Source organism: Ictidomys tridecemlineatus, chromosome 4, assembly GCF_052094955.1.
Source record: "Ictidomys tridecemlineatus isolate mIctTri1 chromosome 4, mIctTri1.hap1, whole genome shotgun sequence".
In the NCBI taxonomy this organism is placed as follows: Eukaryota; Metazoa; Chordata; class Mammalia; order Rodentia; family Sciuridae; genus Ictidomys; species Ictidomys tridecemlineatus.
The window spans coordinates 103,865,985-103,889,797 of record NC_135480.1 but is presented as its reverse complement, the minus strand read 5'-3'; the positions used below and the strand labels follow the sequence as shown (position 1 = coordinate 103,889,797).

At 49.4% G+C, this 23,813-nt stretch overlaps 1 protein-coding gene across 1 annotated transcript in view; it reads right to left on the bottom strand.

Annotated features, from left to right (window-relative positions):
• The window catches only part of Grik4 (glutamate ionotropic receptor kainate type subunit 4), a 410,759-nt gene that overhangs the window by 148,579 nt on the left and 238,367 nt on the right, over positions 1 to 23,813 (bottom strand). The window contains 2 exon segments of the mRNA XM_078047176.1: positions 4,014 to 4,111; positions 15,971 to 16,135. Coding sequence (XP_077903302.1) covers positions 4,014 to 4,111; positions 15,971 to 16,135 — 263 coding nt within the window.

Genomic DNA, 23,813 nt, shown 5'->3' with positions numbered 1-23,813 from the left:
GATGGATTCCTGTGAATAAATACCTGCTCTGGTTTCATTAGGACAGTGTCGGCTTCTGTCTGCATCTATTGCTGACATTTCTGAGAGGCACTGCCCTGCCTTCTGCCTCTCTTTCTGGGAAAGAGATATTAACAGGCTGCAGTGTCTGCTTTATTGTCAGCTTGGGCTATCTGGTAGGTAATAGGGAAGTTAAAATGTAATAAGCTGCCATCCACCTTGATTTTACTCTGCCAGGATCATCCTTGTCACCCTATGCTGGGAGAGCTGAAGGGGAGGGGGAGTTTGTCCTAATGTTAAAGCCAGTAAGGTTGAAGGTAGACAGCAGGAAGAACTTTCTGATGGTAACTTGGTTGGATTCTACACTAGATTATTCAGAAATAGTTACAGAAGTTTTCTTTGCCTTGCCTGGCCCAGAGTTGTGCTGCCAGGAGTCTGGGAGCTGTGATTGTCCATGTAAGAATCTACTTCTTACGTCTATAGTCCCAGCAGCCTGGGAGGCTGAGGCAGGAGGATCACGAGTTCAAAGCCAGCCTCAACAAGAGCGCTGAGTTGCTAAGCAACTCAGTGAGACCCTGTCTCTAAATAAAAAATAGGGCTGGGGATGTGGTTCAGTGGTTGAGTGCTCCTGAGTTCAAACCCTGGTACCTAAAATTTAAAAAAAGAAAAGAAAAGAAATCTACTTCTTTATTCTTTTTAAGTTTTGGGGAGGAGTTGGCCAGAGACTAGAACTCTTCTGAAATTGGAGTGGAAGGAGAATATAGATTTGATTTGGCCAAAAGAGAGAGAGAGAAAAAAAGAGAAAAATTACTGAATTCAATGAGGGTTAGCCCTTGGACTTCAGAGAGAACATGACCATATTTTGTTCAGCAGGGGCACAGAACTCACAAGAACCAGCGAGTCCTGAATGATGACTCTCGGGAGAGGAGCTGGCCTGTGTCATAAGGGGCCTTTCTCCCCACTCGCACTTTGCATCCCACACAGTTGATCTTGAATGAAGAACAAATGCACCTTGACAGGAAAAGAGGTTACAGAGGGTCAAGATGAAGTTCAAGACTGGGCGTGGGGGGGCGGGGGGCTGGCTGGTTTAGACATCTGAGCCTCTCTGGCCAAGGTCTCCTGGTGTGGCCATGCAGGCTGCTGATTTTCAATAGCAGCTAACCCGTTAGGGCACTGGGCATCAAGCACTTCCAATAGTGCAGAGCCCCTAGGGAGACCCACAAACCCATAGTTTCCAGTCTTGGTTTGGTGGGGGAGTCCTTCAGGAAGATGAAGGAAGCGTAGGTTTTAGAGACTGTAGCCCTGGGTTTGCATTTAGGTCCTGCTGTGTGATTTGGGGGCAAACCACTTAACCTGTCTACACTTCACTCAGACGGAGACAGCCAGAGGCACTTCCTAAGAAGAGCTCTGGAAGATTCAATGAGATGTCGGGATGAAGAGCGGGTGGGAATAGCTCCCTCCCACCAGATCCTCAGAGCTCGGGCAATGCCTTTTCTCCCTCCACTCTCCTTTCTCCCCCAAAGGTCAGAGTTCCCACGGAGATCCCAGAGCTGTGAGTGCAGGGCCAAGGGTGGAGGGGCCCCTGGGAAGAGAAGCTGTAGGGGTCTCCAGCACAGGGCACTGCAAAGGCCACGGGGCAGGCAGCCAGCTGCTTGGCGTGCCCAGGCAGGGAGGACCCTGCCCGTCCTGCCAGTTGTCTCTCTAAGAAGATCAATCCATAATCGATTTGCAGTTGCAAATGCGTCCCAGGAAGTCGTCCTGGAAGTGTGGAGAGAGAGCATCAAGGCAGAGAGCAGCCAGTCGCCAGGGCTGCAGGCACATCCGCAGCATTTAAAGGGATGGACTCCTGGGTGAGAAGTCCACCGCTTTCCCTGGAGCCAGGGGGAATCGGTGGAAGGCTGTTCGGCCTCATAAAATATTAAAAGAAATGCATAATCTGAACAGAGAGGAAAGGTGGCTCAGGAAGGAACACGACCAGACAAAGGAGGGGTGACTGTCTGGCAGCTCCCTGGGCAGTGCAGCCTGGCAGGCTGGTCCCTGGCACAGGGCCAGGGTGGGACATTGCAAGTGAGGGGCTCAGCCTTGGGCCCCAAAGGCCAAATGGAGCTGAGGGATCTGCTGGCTGAGATGAATGGCCACTGAATCCCACGAGGAGGCCGTGTTCAAGTGGGTTTGTGGGGAGGACAGAAAGAGCCAATGAAGAAAGAAATGGGGGAGAAGAGTAAAGAAAGGGAGAGAGAAAATGGGAAGCTGAAGTCTTGGCGACCTCGGCTGGTGAAGATCAGAGCCACCGCTGAAATAATGACCTGCCACATATCTGAGCTATTGTTTGGAGCATGGCAGAAAGATTTCAATTAAATATCAGGAGAAACTCCTGGGCTGAGGGCAGTAAGATGCTGGAAGGGTCTGAGAGGGATGGAAGCTGCTTTGTGCCCTGGGCTAGCCTGAGCCCTCTTCTAGGTGTGGGAGGGGAAAGGATGGGGAGCTGTCAGCATGGCCCCAGTGGGAGGCCAGAAGGGCAAGCCCATCCCTGGAGGAGCAACCACCTGGGACCAGGCTGGGGCTGCAAAGCACCCAAATGTGCTGATAGCAATTCTTAGGGCTCATCAAATAGGGAGGATAAATATTCTGCACAAAGGCTCAGGGACTCCCAAGCCCTCTGATCATAACCTCAAGGGGGTAGCTTCCAGGAGGATGTGGGGCAGGCAGAAGCCTGTCCACAGCTCCCCGTTTCTACAGGGGCGGCTCTCTGGGGAGGCATCCAGTCTGTCAGTTAGGGGGTGCCCCCTCCTATTTCCAAGAGCTGGACCTGCCAGGAGTGAAGCTTCTGGAAGCCGGGGACTCCAGGTCTCTAACGCAGATGTAAGGGATTGCCTTCTCCCTGGGCTCCTCCCCTGGCCCCTCCTGTGCCTCTGCACCAAGCTGCAGCTGCCCCCAAGGACCTGGCCGTAGGAGCAGAGAGGGGCTAAGGGGCCACCTGCTCCCCATCTCCCAGAAGGACTGGCGGACTCCAGGAAGGACGTAGAAAGATGCCAGCAACAGAGACTCTCAGAAGTTCCAAGTCCATCTTCTCCAGGGAAGAAGGAGGGGAGAGTGGACAGAATAGAGAGGGGCTGGTGCTCAGAAACTTGCCCCTCCCACATTGTTCTCTCATGGAGCTAGAACCAGAGGAAAGCGCCTCAACACTTTGGGAGCTCCCCTCCCCCACCCAGGAAGCCCGTCCCGCCTGAAGGAGTAGACCAGACGCTGGAATCTGGAATCGGTGAACGAGGGAAGAACACAGAATAAAACCCCTTTTCTCAAGAACTATAAAATAGAGGCTTTCAAACTTTATATTTTGCAATAAAATGTAGCAGTGCCTTCCCCTAAAGGCATTCTACCCCAGAATCCCAATGTTTGAACAGATCACCACGGAGCTGGCCACATGGGCTGGAGGGCTCAGATTTCTGTCCTCTTAGTCTCCTTCCCCACCACCACCCTCACCAGCCTCTCCACCCCTTCACCAAGAGGCCACCGGAGATACCACCATGGGACTCTGAAGACTCGGGAGCTCAGCTTGAAAATCCCATCATCAAACATCTCCCCTGAGGCTCCCCTATTAAAATAGTTTGGAGCAAAGTGAGCGAAACTGAGGACTATGTGGTCGTTTTATTTATTTATTTATTTTTATGTGGTGCTGAGGATCGAACCCAGGGCCTTGCACATGTGAGGCGAGCACTCTACCACTGAGCCACAACAGAGACAAGGTCTCACTGAGTTGCTTAGGGCCTGGCTTAGTTGCTGAGGCTGGCTTTGAACTTGTGACCCTTCTGCCTCAGCCTCCCGAACCAACTGGCTTTACAGTCTTGTGTCACCATGCCCTGCCCGACCCAGTCTTGATGGGCCCTTCCGGCCCCTCCAAATCCATGATCCCTTTGGGGCCCAGGCCCAGGCCCAGGCCCAGGCCCAGGCCCAGGCCCAGGCCCAGGCCCAGGCTTCAGCCTCTAGATATCCCCTCAACCCAGCCCAGTACTCACCTCTTTCTCCCCACAGATGTTGCTGATGATGGAGCTGGAAGCCGGGCTGGATGATGGTCCCAGGACAGCAACCACCCCCTTGGGGAGGATCTGACACACTGCAGCCAGAGGTAGGGACAGGAAAGGAAGCAAGGCACCCATCAGGTGGCGCTTGGTTCAGCTGCCCCCCTGGGTGGCAGGCTTGAGTCCTTCAATCTTCATCGGCTGCCTCTCACCTTCTACCCACCCTCAGCCCCGGCCCCTCTCCAACCCTTCCAAACCTAGTGTCCCTCCTTCTCCCCCTGGACCACTGGGCTCTAGGACAGTTTTATTGGAGTTTATGGGCAGTATTAAATGAGGAAATGACCCAGGTTATGACAACATACGGCCACAGCCAGCCGGGTATATAAATCGTCTGGGCTGTCACTGAAGGACAGAGGCTAATGGAGGAACCCTGAGATGCCCTCCTGGCCTGGTCTGCAGTGGGGTGGAGGCAGCCTGGGCATGTGCTGCAGGGATTGAGGGTCCAGCTCCCAGAGTGGTCACACCTCCAGATACCCAGAGTGGAGGAGGAAGAAGGTTGGGAATACGGGGAACAAAGGTGGCAGGATTTATGCAGACAGACAAGAAAGCAGGTTCAATAGGAGGAGCCAAAATAAAATGCAAGGCAGAGGGGGCCCACTGTTAAGGGCCCCTCTGTTCACCTCCTTCCCTAGCATGTTGGCCACTGTCCTGACCCACCAGCAGACCTGTGACCTCGCCCTGCCTCCGATGGGAAGGTGTCCTTCCCTCCTGGACTCTGGGCAGTCATCTGTCAAATGTCATCTCAAATGCCACCTTCTCTTGAGACCTTCCTGGGTTATTTAGGTGGAACTAACCAGGCCTGGGGCTTCCAAGGTCCCCATTTTGTGCCTGTATTCTAAGACACTTGCAATTGTGTCTACTTTGGTTAGAGAGTAGTAGACACAAAGTAGACACAAATCTCTTTTCACTAGATTTCAAACCCCTTGCAGGAACAGAGCCATGCTTATTTCTAAACTGCCATTTCCCATTTCTTCAGTGTCTAGCACATTTTCTAGACAGTAGGTGCCCAGTTCACATTTGTCCAACGAAAGCAGGAATGGGTGGGGCATGGTCAGAAGAGGAAGGAAGGATCTAGAACATTAAAATGTTAGAGACCAAGAAAGAAAGAATGGGAGAAAAGTGGGGAAAATGTGAAGAGAGAGGACAAAAGCTCGTTCTCTGTCCAGGCATTTGACATCAGAACCGAGACTCTGCGTTCAGAATACGCCTCAAAGTTCCCCATGCATGACAGGACATCTTTGTCTGCAAAGCCCAAAGCTTCATTTCACAAAGACTTTCCCCCACCTCCCATTAGGAGTAAGGCAGCCATTTCTGAGCCAGGAAGCTGCTTCTTGAGACAGCTGCAAAGCCACACCTGCCCCCTGGATGTTCTTTCTCCCAAGTGAGAGTCCTAACCACTGGCCAACACGGCCAAGCAATCATTGGAATGGCGCCCAGGCAGCAAGGCAGATGCTGGGGTCAAATCCCAGAGTGGCAATTGACCACATGAACCACACATCCTCCAGGCCTCCTCTTGGCTTAGCTGCAGCTCCAGCTCCAGCAGGGACCCCACAACCTCCCAAATCTCAGCCAACCCCGAGTCTGCCTGCAGAGGACACCTGAGGGGGACTCATCAGCTCTAAGTGTCAGACCCATCCCAGGGGCAGAGGAAGTGAGGACCAGGCCTCAGCCCTGAGAGCCTCTTCTAGGTTTAAGCTATTTTCTTGCAAGTGACCTCAAGTGATTGCAGCCTGCCTAACTCTTAATGGGCCTGATAGGTGCTTTTAGTTTGTCACCCCATCTATCCCTATGAGGGTCTCCCCTTTAGGACTCCTACCTCCTCTTTACCAATAGGAACTACTATCCCTGAGGGACAAAGTGACTCCCATTAGGTCACACTCCTGATCAAAGTCAAAGCCAGCATTTGGGTTCCAGCCTCTGGACCCTGTCCAGGGTTCATCCTGCGCTCTCACAGCCACCTACTTTGTCTGCAGGACTCCCTGCAGCCACTCTGTCACCCAGCTCTTCTCAATCCCTCACAGCTGAGGTCCGCCTGCCCACCTTGTCCTTAGAATCCGCTTTCTCCAAGGTCACCATGACCAGTTACTGGTCCTCGTCCAGGTCTCTTTGTGCAGCATCTGCTGTTGCCGAGCGCACTGTTCGCTGGAATTTCACGACTCCCTCCAGTCCTCATGCTCACCCAGTTGTCTGAGCATCGTTTCCTCTGCTGACTCCTCTTCCTTCTCCCACCTGCTAAATTTAGGTTTTGCCTGGGCCGCCCTCTAACGGGAAGTCTGCCCTTGCCTCCTCTCTGCCCAGATGATCCTATATTCTAACCTATGGCCTGGTTACACAATCAAGTTCCAAGCACCTGCTGGATGTGACCTCAGGGCCTTCTTTCTAGCACCTCACACTCAACAAGGCCACCGGCGGCAAGGTCCTCATGAGCGTGAACTCTGTTGTGAGGCTGTCTGAGTCTGAGTCTCAGGGCTGGCACTTACTGGTTGTGAGACCTTGAGCAAGTTACTGAACCTCCCTGGGCCCATTTGCTTACCTCTAAAACTAGGATACTAACATCACCTCTCTCATGGGCACGTTGTAAGGATTAAAGTGAGTTAATACGTACAAAGTGCTTAGAATGGTTCCTTCAACCCTTCTCATTGTCCCTGGTAAATCATGTCATATATATATATATATATATATATATATATGAGGGGGCTGCCAGTAATTGAACTCAGGACACTCAACCACTGACTGAGCCACATCCCCAGCCCTGTTTTGTATTTTATTTAGACACAGGGTCTCACTGATTTACTTAGTGCCTCACTTTTGCTGAGGCTGGGTTTGAACTTTCGAACCTCCTGCCTCTGCCTCCTGAGCTGCTGGAATTACAGGTATGTGCCACTGAGCCTGGCTTATATTCTTCATAATCTAATTTGATCTTATAGTTCTATGAGGAAGATTCATCTTGTCCCCACTTTACAGGTAGAAAAACTGAGGCTTAGAAAATGTAAGTAACTTGTTCAACTGGATGTGGGTAATATATGGTAGAACTGTATTTGACCTTGGGGATCCATCAGGCATCAAAGCCCAGGCTCTTAACCACTCAACTTTTCTCCCCTTAGCTCCTCAAGGTCAAAGCCAGGCCCACCCTTGACCCTTCCTTGCTAAATCTATTCACTCACTACTGAGTCGGGGGCCAAATCTGCCCTTCTGACATGCTCACATCTGGCACCCTCTCCTTCCTACACCACTGCCATTGTGTCTGGTCAGTTCCTTTGGCCACCTGTCTTCCACAAGGTCTCCCTGTCTCCAGCATTCTTCATTTCCAATCCTTTCTCCAAACTGTGAGGCAAATTATAATAATAAAGCAACGATCTGCATGTTCTTCTAAGTCAGAAAACTTGTCTTATTTACCCTGGTACCCTCCATACTGAGCACAGGGCCTGACTCGGAATTATGTGTCCAATAAATCACTGTCCACCACACTGAAGCCCGCTCAATGCTTTCCATAAATAAACTAAATGTCTAATCATAAGGGGATCGTTATATAAAGTGTGGGTCATACACGGAAATGGGATATTATTTAGGAATTTAAAATGCTTATGAGCAGTTTATAATAGCATTAAAAATATTTATGTAATATTATTAAGAGAAGGAAGCAGGAAATAAAATTATATGTCCATCTATCTGAGGGCTCCAACTTTGCAAATTCAGGGGATAGTTATGCACAAGAAATGACTGGAACAAGATGTGACTGAAACCAATGTTTATTGAGTGCTAATTGTGGCCTATTCAAAGCACGTTACAGGAACTTTTACCTATTTAGTTCTAACACAACCTGGCAAAGAGGTACTATTACTGTACCTCACTTCATAGACACAAAAACGAGATGGAAAGAGCAGGGTGAAGATTCAGCTGCTGACCCCCAGGCTCCAGGGCCCTGTTCCTTCAGCACAGGCTCCCATGGAGAACAGTGATGGACACTGCCTTGGCTGCTGGGATGCTGAGTGACTTTCTTCCTGTTTTACTTCCTTTGCTTTCCAATATGAGCATGCACTCCTTTTGTAATGTCTTATAAGGAATATGGCATAATAATAAAAAGAATTCCTCCTGATGACTAGGAAAATTCAAGTGAGTCTGGTCTTCCTGTGACCCTGCTTTTCTGGCCTTTTCTCTCATGGTGCCATCTCCCATGCCAGCTTGACTAGAATGTTCTATCTGCTTCCTTATCTGTCCCTGAGTGGTTATCTCTGACAAGACCAGGGGTTCCTAACCTGCTGCCTGGACCTGAGGGAGAAGTCAGGAGTCTGAACATTGCGGGGGGAATCACATCGCTCTTTCCTCTAACCCCAGCTGAAAGGTAGAATTTCCTTCCATTTTGAATGTAGGCAGCAAACCATGGTCTAATAACAGTGTCTGTGACTTGGTCACCAACTGAAATCACCAGTGTTTTTGCATCACTTTACAGAGCTGTAGATATCTTAAAATGTCATTTATATTCATTACTACTTCAAAATTACCCTAGAAGTTACACCCTATGCTGGGTTTAGCTATTGAATACATTAATAAAGAAGCACAGGTGTTAATATATGACTATTAAAATATTTTAACTGCATTTCTATACAATTAGTTTCCATGGTCATCTGAACCATTCACTATTTTGTCCACTTTAAAACAATTTTCTGAGAAGGGTCCATTGGCATCCTTAGTCTACTGTGGTCTACACTGTCTTTGACCCTCTCCTGGAAATCTCCTACTGCTCCTCTAACACCCAGCTGGGATCTTGCCCAAGGCATCTGTCCTTCCCTACATCTGAGTCAGCTGCCTTTCGGAGACAGGGAAGTTTCCCCTGCTTTCTAAATTCCGAGCCAAGTTCTGCCCCAAGCAGTCTCATGATGTTGGCTCTCAACAGAAGGAAGTTTCTCCTAAAAATAAATTCTTGCCGAAGTCCATAATCCATAAGGCTCTGAGATGAGATGGGATGTTTTTCATCAAACTCATTTAGTGGCAAAATCTGATCTAAATAGACAGATGTATAGCTATCTACTGGTTAAGCATTCCTAATCCAAAATCTGAAAGGCTCTGAAATCTGAACCTTTTTAAGCACTGACATGATGCTCAAAACATTTAGGATTTCGTATTTTGCATTTTCAGATTAGGGATGCTCAACAAGTAAAGTCTATGCAGTGAATATTTAAATGTGTTTTTTTTTTAAAAAAAAAAAACTGAAATTGGAAACACTTTTGGCTCCAAGCATCTCAGATAAGGGTATTCAACTTGTACAAAGTGTGAATAAAAGAATACAAGCATGAATTTGTTTGGGATTGGCATGTCACTGGAGATGTTCTTTAGCATATGGCCTGAGCTCAATATGACCATGCCAGTGTCTTAGAAGCTCTGGATTCTAAATGCGTTGGGTCAGGGGTTTGAGGACCTAGGCCTGTCTTTGGAGCTCCTCACACCCATGTCCATGTGTCCATTTCCCTGGATGGATTATAAGCTTCTTGAGGGCAGAGGTCAATCTATTTAGTCCTGGCAAAAAGGAATTGCTCGCCAGACATTTGCTCAACTGAATTGAAATGATCCAAAATGAGTTCAATGAAATTGAACTCTGATCTTCTAGCAGCCATGGTCTGGGGATTTGCTGCAATCACAGAAGTGGTTTTTGTTCCCTATGAAGGATGCCCTGCTCAGCAGAAATGGGGACCTTCTAAAAAGGGCTGCAGCTGTAGAGCTCCCTGGGCCCTGACTCCATAGGCCAGGGCGTCTGAGTGAGGACTCTGAGCAGTTTAGGGAGGGAGAGCAGGGGAGGGAAACAGCTTTACCTCTGCCTCCTGGGGAGAGGAAAGAGAAGGAACATGGAGATATGAGTGGCACTGCCATGGCAACTAAGTTTTCCAGCCAGCAGAGGAGTCGGAAGCAACTGTTAGAGCAGCTGCTGGAATGAAGGACTGGGATGCGGTGTGGCAGCCGGTGGGGGAACTTCTTCCCCTCCAAATGCCAGATCTGGCCTGGAAACTAACTCCCCTGAGAAACTGGGGCTGGACAGGAGCACTCATGGGAACTTGGGTCTCCCCAGAGACTTCACAGGTCCCTCCCCGACAGCAGAGGGAAAGGGTGGCTCTGGCGCAGATTGCCCAGAGGGGCTGACCCTAGGGACCTCTGAGTCCCTCCAGCTTCCTGAGTCCCCTCAATGACAGGGCAGCACTTGATGAGCACTCGGCCACCCTCTGAGCCCAGGAGTAGGTGGGGACAGCTTTATGGAGCTTTATGGGGCATAAAGACAATCCTAGCTTCAATGAGGCATTGAGACACTTCTCTGTGCCACAGCCTGAGAGTCCCAGAGGCTGTGGGGAGAGGTCCCTCTTTGTGCCTGTTTAGGCCACACACAGAGCATACAGATAAGCCATGATCATCCCAGGGCAAGGCCAACAGTCACCTCAATCCGTTCTCATGAATGCCGGAGATGCTCACCGAGAGCTCAGCCCACGCCAGGCGCTGCTCTGAGTCCTTGAAGCATCTCTCATTTCATCCTCACGGTGACTTCATGAAGTGAGAACATTATGCCCATTTTGGGGAGAATTCTGATTATTCTCCCATGAGGATGAGGGGGCCTAAGACAGAAGCCCAAGGTGTGGGCAGAGCCAGCGCTTAGAATCCTGGTACATTGGCTCCAGCCCCAAGTGTGAGCACCCGTCTACCTGGCCCTCTGCCACCTCTGCCCCTGCATAAACTCTTCTGCACAGCCACGCCAATCTGTCACCCTGTCCCAATGGACCCTGCTTTGTCCTGGTTCAAGCCTCAGCTCATGCTACTTACTACACCATGTCCCTAGCTGCCTTCCTCCCCTCTTGTCACCTATTGGGCATTCTAAGGTCTGCTCCTGAGGCCTCACATGACCTCTGGCCTGTGTCCTAGCTCTGACTTCCCGATGCCCTCTCTGAGCCACTCCCCACCCACACATTCTCAGGATTATGTCACTTTGCAGATGTGCAGGTCTTAACTTCTTCCTGGGAAAGATCATGAACCTCAGTTTCTCCATCTGTAAAAGCAAAGGGCTTGGAGCATATGATTTCCAACATTGTCATAATTTAATGCAGCTTTGAATCTTTATCATGTGCATGTGACACAGGAAACTCAGAGACGGGGAGCAAGGGGAATGTTTGTTGAATGACTCGCCATTATTTGTATGTCTTTATCTTCCAGCTTCTTACTCTTTTGCTTTGCTCTGACTTTGATTTATTCTACTGAATTGAGGGAGGGATGCTAGCCCCTACTTAGTTGAGGCGGCTCTGAATCACTGGAAATCATGCCCATGGAAACTTGGAGAAGCTCAGAGGCCTTGCAAGAGGAGCACAGCCCCTCAGAGCCAGAATAGCACCCACCATGCCCCATGCTACGTGCACTGCAGTAGCACGAGACCCCAGTAACCAGTGTGCTTCTGGGTTTCAAGGGGAGACAGCTTGGACAGCTTGTGGCACGTGTGGCCTCAGAGACCAACAGAGGCAAAGGCCAGGGGGTGGTAGGGAGGCCCCTGCTTCTGGCTCTGCAGTAAATTAAACCTCAAAACATTTCTGGCAGCAGTAGAGACAGTGCCTCAGGGCATCTGGGTGGTAAAGGGGTGGCGCTTAGTTAAGCTCTAATACAAGAGCCCCGCAGGAGATAGAGTGATCTGTGGAACAGGAGGGTGATGCCTCCCAGGAGCTCCCTGCAAAAGAAAGGCTATGATGGAGACAAGACAGTGAAGGGAAGAGGAAGGGCGGCTGGGGGGGGGGCGGAGATGACCTAAGGGGTCTTGTGCATCTTTTATTTCAGATCTGTGGGCGGTGTGGAGGGAATTGGAAAGTCAGACATCTAGAAGCCGGAGGCAATAATGGTGAAAGGGCAGAGATGGGGGGATCCCATGTGGACTGAGGAAATTTTACAAGTGACCCTCACTTGAACTCAGCCCACTATATGAAAATCTGTCTGTTTGAACCAGATAGAACAGGGGTTGATTCTCGACTCCTCTATCTTTCCAGTTTCCAGGTTGGCTATTAATTAACGCCCTGCATGATACTTCCCATTTCCAAGTCTCATGTTCAACTATCAGATGAGAGTGGTGACCGCCAGACTCCAGCATCTTTATACTTGATCATCTTTGATTCTCGAAATAACCACGGCTTCCCTGGAATGACTCTCCCACCCCCAAAGTGATTCATTAAGTATGGTGTGTACGGAGCTTTTAGAAACCCACCTATTACTGAGAGCTGGGTACAGCTGTACCCTGCTGGATTGCTACAGCCTCAACTTCAATCAGAGCCTCCACCTCCCACAACCAAAAACATCCTCACCAGGGTCTCTTTGTTCTCCTTGAAGCAGATTCCCTGGCCTCAGGGTGATAGGTGTGGGGCTGAGGCAGTTTCCCAGGGTCCCAGAGCACTCATAAATTTTAAAATAAACAATCCAAATTAGCCGCAGGCCACTAGCTCAGGGAAAACAGTCTGTGACATTGAGCATTAGCTAGCATGAGTGACCCACCCCTACTTCCAAAGGCTCAAAGCTGTCAGATGTATCAAGCCCAGAAAACTGGAAAGAGAAGAGGAATATCCAATTACAATGGGGCCAACATGAAGCAGGACACCTGAGAGGAGCCCTGGAGATACTGCTGCCCCTGGGTGTGGCCCAACTTTGAAACAGAGAGGGGATGCCACATGAAAGCCTGGAAGAAGCCTGCTCAACTGTGACAGGAGAGGACAAGGCCAACAAGAAAAGCCATGGCTACCGCTTACTGAATTCCTGCCATGTGCACCATGGCAAGCACCCCACGATGGAATCCATGAGGCAATGTAACCAGCACCCTTGTTGACATGTGCGGAAACTGAGGCTCCAAATGGTTAAATAGCCTGCCAACACCGCACAGCTGATAAACTGCAGAAACAGGATTAATCCTGGTCAATCCAGTTCCCCAAATCCATGATCCTCACCTTTATACCACACAGGCTCCCCAAAGTAGGGATCACAGAGCTGCTGGCCTTTTCCTTGTTCCTTCCTTCCCACCCTATTCCCACTGACGTCCAGTCCTACCCCACTCCTGCTTCCGCCAGCAGCACCAAGACCCTCTCCCTTTGGGAGGGAAAGAGCCAGGTTGGCATCTTCCCATGAAGTACCTGGGTAGTGTGTGAAACCTATGGGGGGTGGGGGTACGCTTTGGCATCCAATGAAAGGCCTTGGGGGTAGAAAGATCCAGAAGCCCTCTTTTCTAACAAATGCTAATTACACCTTAATCACACTGAGATGTAAAAGCTTAACCAAGAGCCATTTGCTAATAAAATACTGGGTGCCTACAAGAAGGCCACTAAAAAGATACCCAGAGCCCTGTAATGTGGAATAAATGTATCAATTTCCTTTGTTCCCCTGATTCACCTGGCTTAATATTTTAGATGTATTGACTTTAAGAAGACAGCCTGTGTGGGTCATCAGGAGAGGAAATTTCCATCTGCTAATGACACCATTCACCACAGGTAAATCTGTGCTCCGGGTCCCGCCAGGGAAGCCCAGAGGAACCAAAGGAAAGGAATGAGCAGGTTGTTTTTCAAACTATGGGCAACAGAAATCTGGATGCCTGTCTGAGACCTGGACAAAGAAACCCTGCAGACTGGACTAAGAGAACCTTAAGAAGTCATTGCTGGTGTTTCTAATTTCATTTGAATGATCTTGGGAAATCAGAATCTTCTTTCATTCTACTAGAAATTAGCCTCCTTGACAACTAGGGACTTTCATCGGTTCCCTGCTGCGTCCTCATTGTCTAGATTAAAGACTAACAGGCACTCGCTAAATACTCATCAACTGACTGAAAGAATGAATAAATGATCGACTATTTCGGTACTTGTTCCACCACATCCTCTTCTGGAGCAATCTGTGCCCATAGATGCTGCTGGATTCATTGGCCCTGTTCTCTACAGTATGAACCACCTTCCATCACAGCTACCAGATGAGGCACAGACGTAGTCCCCAAGGGTAGTCAGTAGGCAATCTGTCCAACACCTGTAACTTGTAACACTGGTCACATGACAAGATGAGCTAAACAGATGCTACACTCTACCTTGGGGATCCAGAGGAAGAGGCACTGAGGGGAGGTTGCCTCTGATGTGCACTCCAAAGAGAGACTGCAATCCCCCCAGGTGCAGGGACCAGGTCTGCCTTGTTTCCACACTGTTCCCAAAGCATGATGTCTTCAATCATGCCATAAATAGAACAACTGCTCAATAAAAGTTCCTGAAGGAACAAACAAAGAGCAAAATTGGGTGGGACTGCCATTATGGGACAGTACATGATGGATAAGCCAGAGAAACCAATCTAGCAGAGATGGAAGAGTCTGGATCCAACAGCTTGAAAGCATTAAAAAGTTGTGAAAGTATGAGAGAGAGGCTGGTGGGTCCTGGAGCCACTGCTTACCTCCCTCTTTATAATATCCTTCTGCTCTTCTCGGGCCAGTGAGGATGTGTTTCTTTTCTTGCAACAGTATCAGGCCAGGTTAGAGCGTGGCTCGTATGGAAGACCAGATGCTTGGCATAAATACTCAAGCAAATTATTGTTTGTTTTTCACTGAGTGTTGTTAAAGGTTCATATGTATTGAAAAAGGAGGAAACAGGGACTCTTCAATTCCCAGGGAATAGATTTATCATCTGTCAGGGCTGAGGGACCCTTGCTATAGTTTGGATCCAGAATATCTTCCAAAGGCCTGTGAGTTGCTGCCCTGTGATGCTAATGGGAGATGCTGGAACCTGTAGTAGACAGGGCCTCGAGGAAGGAACTTAGGTCATTGGGAGTTGTGCCCATGTAGAGGTTATCAGCCCCTCCTCTTCCTATCTCTTTTTTGCTTCCTAGCCACCAGGAGGTGAGCAACTTAGCTTCACCAGGTGTTCCCACCATGATGTTCTGCCTCTCCACAGGCCCAAAGTAACAGGTCCAACCAATCATGAACTGAAACTTTCAAAACTGTAGAGCAAAATAACCTTTTTCTCTTTTTAAGTTGATTATCTCAAATACTTTACTAAAGTAACAGAGGGTTGATTAACACAGCCCTTTACCTTCCTTCTGCACTGGAACTGTTCATTTTCAGCTTAGCTACAAGATACTGGCCCACTTACTTGGGTCTAATCCTATGTAGTCACCAAGGTAACCGCTGCAAGGTGCCAGAGCATCACAGTGGAGGCGTAGTGGGTCATGCACTGGGTTTGCGGGATCTACTCTTTAGTTCTGTCATCAGGCAAACTATTCAATATCTTTCAACTCCATGGTTTTTTCCCTCAAAGGATGAATAACACTTAACTCTCAAGCTACTGTGAGAATTAAAAGTAATGTTCATCACATAGTAGGGGCACCTGATATGTGACTTTAGTGACCTACTGTGTATGCCTGTACAACACTGCAATTCAAAGGATTTTCTTATATGTTAAGTAGTTTAAATCTCACAATAACTTGCAACATTTGCAAAGAAGAGCCTAGAGTTTCCATTTTACAGATGAAGAAGACCCAGTTTTCTACAATGCTGCCCTCAGCACATGAAAGCAAGACAAGTGACCCAACAAGCAGTGGCTGAGTTCCCATGGGAGCGCTCTACTTCTTCTTTCTCAATCATACACAAGATTTCATTTAGGGATGTGTGCACAAAATTTCCAGTGGCTGAATGAATCACTATATGAAGGAATGAATGAACGGGAAGACAAATGAATTTGTATTCTGTCTCAGTTCTATTCTACACAAGATTCCCAATAAAACCTGGGAGTCTCATGCAGGCCAAGAACCCCATAGGACCTCCAGGTGCTGGTTTCTCTCCCACCCCTGAGTATATCTACATCAGAGGCCTGGCAACAGGTGCAGCTCACACCACCAGCTCGTCCTCTGCCGGCCCTGTCCATTCTACGTACTGGTTTCTGCAGTCTCGTACTCGCTGTCTCTGAGAAGCTCAAAGATGTCCACTTCAACCTTGGCCTTGCCCAGCCTCTCAGGAGCGCGGTTGATGCGGTTCTTGGCCAGGGTGATGGAGAGCCGCTCCCCTCTGCTGCACTCCATGGGGTCGTCCAAGATAGCAGCTGTGGGCAGGCAACCACATGGAGACAGTTGATAGGTTACCCATGACCGTTACCCCTCCTCCTTCTACAGCCTCCCTTCAACTGCCGTCTTCCTGTTCCAGGCAGCTCCACAAATCGCTTTCCACCTTGACATCCTCAGAACTACCTCCCAAGGAAGTTTTCTGTGTGCTTTAGGGTGTTGGTTTGCAGGCACATGTAGGAGTGAATTCTGATGCAGATGTGCAGCAGGCAGTCCAGCAATGCCAAGGCTGGCACAATGGGTTCAGGCACAATGAGGTCCTTGGCTCTCATATGTCTACATGTGCTTACACAGGCATTCGTATGTGCTGTCCTTTGAAAATGGAATTCTTGGCATGTGAGAAATGCTTCCTGGAGAGGACGAAGACTAGAGAAGGCTAGGATTGCAAGTGAGAACTGTGGGAGCAAGGAGCAGCTGCCAGATACTGCTGAATGCTGCCACCCAGGCTCTGATGTCCTGAGCCATGTCACTCAGGTGAGCTATGGAGCTTCTAGGAACTTCTTATCTTCCCTCAACATTAGTAACAGTAGGACAACCTCACAGGGCTGGAATGAGGGTGCAATTAAAATAGTGTAGGTAAGTGACCCATGATATGGACTTTATCAGAGTGACAATCAGTGTGGGTGACTGGAGTGGTGAAGTACCAACAGCTGCCCAACTTCTGGAAGTAGTGTGAAAGGCTACTGTTATGGAACCATAGAAAACTGGGTTCAAATCCTACTTTCATTGCATATTATTAGCTTTGGGACTTCAGTTTTCTCCCTTGGAAAAACCCCACACCTTGGGCCACAGTGAATATAATATGAGATAGTATGTGCTCAGCACAGTATCTTGAACATAATAGATATTCACTAGATACTGAGATCCTCATTCTCTTGATAGGGAAACTTACAAAACTGAAGATCCACACACAAACACTTGTATGCAACATTTATAGCTGCATTATTCCTGAGTGCCAAAAAGTGGAAACAAACTAAATGTCCATCAAGTGATAGATAAGAGAATTTGGTTTTCTATGCACTAGAATATAATTCAACAATAAAAAGGGACAATGTGCTGGCACATGCTAGGACATGGATGAACCTAGAAACATTATACTAGTAAAAGAAGTCAGACATGAAAGACCACATATTGAGCGGTTCTATTTTTATGAAATGTCTAGACTACGTGAATCCACAGAGACAGAAAGTAGATTACTGGTTGCCTAGGATTAGGAGATTTGTGGAAAAAGGGAGAGGGACTGTTACTGAGTAAAATATTTCTTTTGGGGTGATGAAAACGTTCTAAAATTGATTGTGGTGATAGTTGTGTATCCCTGCAAATACAGTAAAAAGAACACTGAATTGTATACTTTAAATGAACGAATTATATGACATGTAATATATATCACAAGAAAGCCATTAAAGAAAAAAATCAATGTCCAACTTATCTTTCAGAGGGGGAAGGAAACAGGGGGAATCAAGCTGAACAGACTTCTCTAACACACGGCCCCTGAATCTCTGACTCGGGTGGCAGAGATACCCAGGACGTGCTGTCTTTTCTGTATATTGCTCCCAGGCTTACTTCCACCATTTCACAAATGAGAAAGGAGACTACAGAATATTACAAAACACTTTTTATGATTTGTAGATATATTTATATTATAACCCCTTTGAATATTAAAAGTTAAATCTAAATTACTTAGGGTGGCCTTATATGGGCCTCTATAAATTGACTAGCAAAGTCCATGCGAACCTGAGGTGATGAGCCCTGTGCAGGAGTGACCAGAGGACTGTGAATGTGTGACTGAAGAATTTGGGCAAGGTGACCTCAGGGAGAAAGACCAGATGAGGGGGTTCCTTGGGATGCAGAACTGAAACAATTACACTGCTACACCAGGATGCCAACTTTAGGACTGGAAGAAAAGAGTAAATAGAGGAGTGCTCCTCAAATAGTGTTCCTTGGTGGACCCCTGGGGCTCCTAGAGATGGACAGAAGGTTGTCTGAGGGCATCTAGCCCCAGGCCAGCTTCAACCAATACATCTCCACATCCACTGGTTATAGATTCCAAGGTTCCACATAAGATTCGATTTGGGGAAAATGTTTTGTGGTTAAAAATACAAAGAAAACATTTAGAACATGGGAAAGAGACATCTGGAACTTGTAATGCCACCAAGCATGAATCATGGGCAAGGGACCCCAGGCCCACAACACATATCACCTTTATATTATCCAATGGCAACCCTGGGGTAAGTGCTTAGTAGGTACAGTCTCTCTCAATCTCTGAAACAACTCTGCAAGATGGGTGTTTATCTCCACATGGAGGTGAACGATTGAGTCCACCATCTTGAAGCTGGCGAGCAGGAGAGGAGAAGGTAAACTCAGGCTGGCTTGACTTTGGACCTTCCTCCTCATGAAGACCTGTTCTCCAGGGACATGAGTTGAAGGTAGGGTGCAGAGGCAGGACCCATGAGACCTGTAGGCACTGTGAAGGAAGTGTCTCCAAGGCAAATCAACTCTGAGACACCAACAGTGACAGGCTGGAGCCTGGGCCTCCAAAAATATCCCCAGGTAATTTCCCTACTTCCCTCATCCCACTTACATGAGGTTTTATTATTTTGGGGGTGGGGTACCAGGGATTGAACTCAGGGGCACTCAACCAATGAGCCACATCCCCAGCCCTATTTTGTATTTTATTTAGAGACAGAGTTGCTTAGTGCCTCATCATTGCTGAGGCTGGCTTTGAACTTGTGATTCTCCTACCTCAGCCTCCAGAGCTGCTAGGATTACAGTTGTGTACCACCATGCCCAGCCAGACTTTAGATTAGAGTAGCTATCCCTCCCTTTGGGCCATGTGATCTCAATATTACCAACTTTTCCATCTACAACTGCTATAGTTTAGATGTGTGTGAAATAATGCAAGGAAGCTTAGAGGTGAAATGATTGGGTTCCAAGAGCCTTAATCTAAGTGCACTGGTCCCCTGATAGGGATTAACTGGGTGATCACGTAGGCATGCAGAGCGTGGCTGGGGGAGGTGGGTCATTGGGAGCATGCCTTTGGGGTAGTAAGGAGAACGCTTTCTCTCTGCTCCCCAGTACCATGTCCTAAGCTGCTTTCCTTCACCACACTCTTCCACTCTGATGTCCTTCCTAACTTGGGCCCTAAGAAATGGAGTTGGCCATCTATGGACTGAGACTTCTGAAACCCATGAGCCCCAAAACAACCTTTTCCTCTTAAAATTGTTCTCATCATGTCTTTTGGCCACAACAGTGAAAAAGCTGACTAAAACAACAGCCTACTAGTTATTTAACAAATCAGTTGTAATAAAATAATTTCTCAGAAACATGCCTCTTATGGTTTGGATCTAAAGTGTCCCCCAAACGCCCATTTATAGAAGCTTGGTCTCTGGTCTATTCAGCCACTGGGAGGTGGGTAAGAAAGTTAGGTCCCTTGGGTGTGTCCTTGAAAGGGACAGTAGGACTCTGTTGCTGTTTCTCTCTCTCCCCCTCCCTGCTTCCTGGCCACCGTGAAGGGACCAGCTTGCTCCACCATGTGCTCCCCACCATAATTTTCTGCCTTGCCACAGCTCCACAGTGATAGAGTCAAGTGACTATGGACTGAAACCTCTGAAACCATGAGACAAAATATACCTTTCCTCCTTTAAGTTGATTTATCTCAGGTATTTTGTCACCGTGGTGGAAAGCTGACTAACAATGCCCACACACTCTGAATCTGGGAACTCAGGAACATTTTGACCTGGATGTTGGAGTTACAGAGTCATGCTGGACTTGTCCCTGTATCATGGCTACACAAAAGGCACAATTAAAGCTGTACTGAAGGAAGTAGCACACATTAAAAGGTCTGTGTCAGAGCTGATTGGTTCCATCTGTTCTCTTCTCGCAAAGGACACGTTCAAGCTGTGTGCCACTGATGCCATGGCCTTTGTGTCTCCCACATACATGGTGCATCCCTAACTCTTAAAGTGACTATGCTCGGAAATTAAGTTTTTAGGAGGCAACTGAGGTTAAATGAGGTCATGGGGTGGGACCCTCATCTCATAGGATTAGTGCTTCTCTCAGAAGACAGCAGACAGGCTCACTCTCTCCACCACGTGAAGACACAGTGAGAAGGTGGCCGTCCTCTGTCAGGAAGAGAAGCCTTACTAGGGAACCCAAGGAGCTAGCACCTTGATCTTGAACTTCCCCACCTGCAGACCAGTGGAGCAGTGAAGTTCCAATGTTGAAGCCACTCAGTCTAGGGGACTTCCTTATGGAAGCCCGAACTGATGAAGCCGATGTGTTAGCACAGACCCAGAGGAGCAGGACTGCCACCAGTGTGTAAATGGACAACCAGCTCACGGCACCACTGGGCACACTCGAGACAGAGATGACAGGCAGGCAATTAGGGAATGTGAGACTCTTATATCAAAGGGGATCATGAGATCCCCTCTGCACTCCCTTCTTATTTCCCACCCACAAGGTGGTTTTAGCAGGGATTCTGCACTCACAGGCACTTGGCAGGTGCCAGCCAATGCGCTAAGGTCTCATATCCCGTCCTCCCACCCTCCACTCCCCTGCTACTCTGGGTACCGTTTTTCATTAAGGTTTTAGTTCTAGACAGTGATTAATTTCTGGCTGGGAAAAGCCTCACTGGGTAGTTGGTTGGCATCAAACATATTGGGATCAGGATAATTGGGATGACAATAGGAACCAGATTCTGGGGCTGTGGACACCAAAGACAAGGTGGAGGCTCAGGCTCTCTTGGGACATCAGAGGGACATGTCCCCACCAGGCAATTACCAAACAGCACACTTGTTCTTTGACAGTCCCATGAGAGGGGCCAGATGGATGAGGGAGAGCCGCGTGCTGGAGACTTAATGTGCAGCGGAGTCTTCTGGCCTGCGCCGTGTCCCTCAGGCCTGGCTGCCCGGCGAGGCGCCCGGCGAGGCCAGGATGTTCAGAGTTCCCAGCTGCTGCCAAATGAGGAGCAACATGAGCCAGCACATCCTCCGGCCCTGGGGATTGCTTACACGTAAGTCGACCAGCAGTCACAGTGAGGCTGGAGGTGGGGACTACAGGGACCAGGGCTGAGATGGCCACACACACACACACACACACACACACACACACACACACACACACACACACATGGGGATGCAGCACACAGTGGTCCCTCAACCAAGGTAGACTCAGCATGTCTTCCCATGCTTAGGAGCCAGGGTCGTGGCCTTCCCACTGAGCCATTCTCCCCACAAGCCCCAAGCACTGTAGTCTCTGCCCAGTTCTCCCTGAGGCCTGAGCCTCACGGCAATGAAAGGGTGATCTGCTGACTCTGCCCAGCCCCACCCCAAGCTTCCCTGCTGCTCCAGTCCCATGCCTATGCCAGCCCTGGAGAGGGCCTGGCTTTGCCTACTGCCACACCCTCTAGCTCAGCCCTGAGTGTGGCCATGACTACCCAGGAGAGGGGTGTCTGCCACTGACCTGCTCAAAGGCCTCTGGGTCTCCTTATTACAGTCTCCAGAGGGGGTCTCAATCTATCATCCAGAAGTGCCCAGGCCCTCCACAGCCTGGCTTCCACCCACCTTTGGGGATGCAGCATCCCCTTCCACCTGCACAGTGACAAAGCCCCGTGAAAAGACCTAGACTGGCCTAGCCTCTCTCTTCATAGCTTTGTTGATGCTGTCCTTGACCTCCTTTCTCCAGCAGGCCTCTTTCCCCTCAGGTTCACCTTTTCCAGAAGCCCCTCACAACTCCCCAGGCCTCCTCCTCTGGATTTCCTGAGAGCCCCCGACACCCCGACGCTGCCATGGAGGGGTTGACCTTTCCATTTGTCTCTGGGAGAGTCCTCAGCTGCTTATGGTTTGTAAACCCAGAGTGATCCCTCCTTCCCATCTTTCCAGATCCCCATCCCAAATGAACTCCCTGTCCTTGGAACTCCCTATGGCCCTGTGCCTCTGCCCTGGTGTCCTTGTGTCTGCCTCACTATTCCCCCCTAGACAGTGGGCTCCTTGAGGGTGAGGACCACGACTGACCGTCTGGGTAACTGCAGTCCTGGACACACAGTGGCTCTTGGTGAATTGCTCCCTAGTGAACCCACAGTGTGAGGTCACCTGCATTCCCATCCCCCACAGCAGGTGCCCCTATGACACCTAGTGGTGCTGTCAGCTCTAGAAGTGAGGGCTGAGGGCGGCCTCTATTCATGGGGCCCACAGGGGAGAGGACCTGGGGGTGCCTCTGTGGCCCTGGTTGTCCTCCTGTTCGCCCTTCACCTGTGCAAAGTGGAATGGGGCTTGCCGTCCCTCAACAGCCCGAGAGTGACCCCTTGGGTGGGAAGTCAGCCTCCTTAACCCTGGGCTCCTCCGGAGGCTCACCGTGAAGAGGCACTCAGAAAGCTCTTGCTTCTTCAAGGGGAGGAATCAAGAGGTTTTACTGGAGAGTTCTTTATAGGCAGTCCCCATAACGCTGCCTCTGGCTGTTGGGCTCAGCCTGTTACAGCCCTGTGCTAACAAGAAAAAGAGATGAGTTGCGCCCTGGGGAGCCAGTTAGCTTTGCTCCACGGCTGACCCCTGGCTGCTCCCTCTCCAGCTCCTGGTCCCCAGAAACAGTCCCAGCCCTGTCACTCATTTGCACCAGCCTCTTCCACTCACCTCTGTCTTTCGGTGCCCTCCCTTCCCCCGTTGTTTCTGGTCATCCCTGCTGCTGGAGGCAATCACAACACTGTGCAGGCTCTCACCACCAGCTCAGCCTCCAGCTCACACCACCACGCAGACTCACACCACCAGCTCACGCCGCCAGCTCACACCACCATGCAGGCTCATGCCCCAGCTCATACCACCAGCTCACACCACCGCACAGGCTCCACATCACCAGTTCACACCACCAGCTCATGCCACCAGCTCACACCACCATGCAGGCTCATGCCATCAGCTCACACCACCGTGCAGGCTCCATACCACCAGCTCACAACACCAGCTCACAACACCAGTTCACACCACCACGCAGGCTCATGCTACCAGCTCATACCACCAGCTCACACCTGCATCCTCTGCTGGGACCCAACGCTGGACTTTCATTGGCCCTTGGCCAGCTCCCTCTCTGCAGTTCCTGGCTGTGTTCTCCGTGTTCATTGGCTGGGACTGCCATAGCCAAGCGTTCCCCACTGGGCTTCAATCACAGAAACTTACTTTCTCATGGTTCTGGAGGCTGGAAGTCTGAGACCAGTCACTCATCTGCACCAGCCTCTTCCACTCACCTGTCTTTCGGCCTTTGGCCGAGATGGTTTCCTCCGGAGGCTCCCTCCTTGGCCGGGATGGCTGTCTTTGCCCTGTCCTCTCACTCCTCCCTCTGTCTGTGTCTGTGTCCTAATTTCTTAAGAGGACACTCCTTATGTCGGATGAGGGCCCAACCTAAGGACCCGCTTTACTGCTACCTCGATGAAGACACCATTTCCAAGTAGAGTCACATTTGAATAGATGGGGGTTTACGAGTTCCAAATAAGAATTTGGAGAGGGGGGCAGATACAGTTCAACCTATAACATGACCTGTCACCTCTAACCACTGCCCAGCTCCTTCCCCTCATTCTTGGCCCTCAGACTGGTTAAAGTGAGGCCACTCTGGAGCCACCACCTGAACTCCCCACCCTCAAACCTTCACCCAGGCTCAGAGAACAAGGGCTCCTCT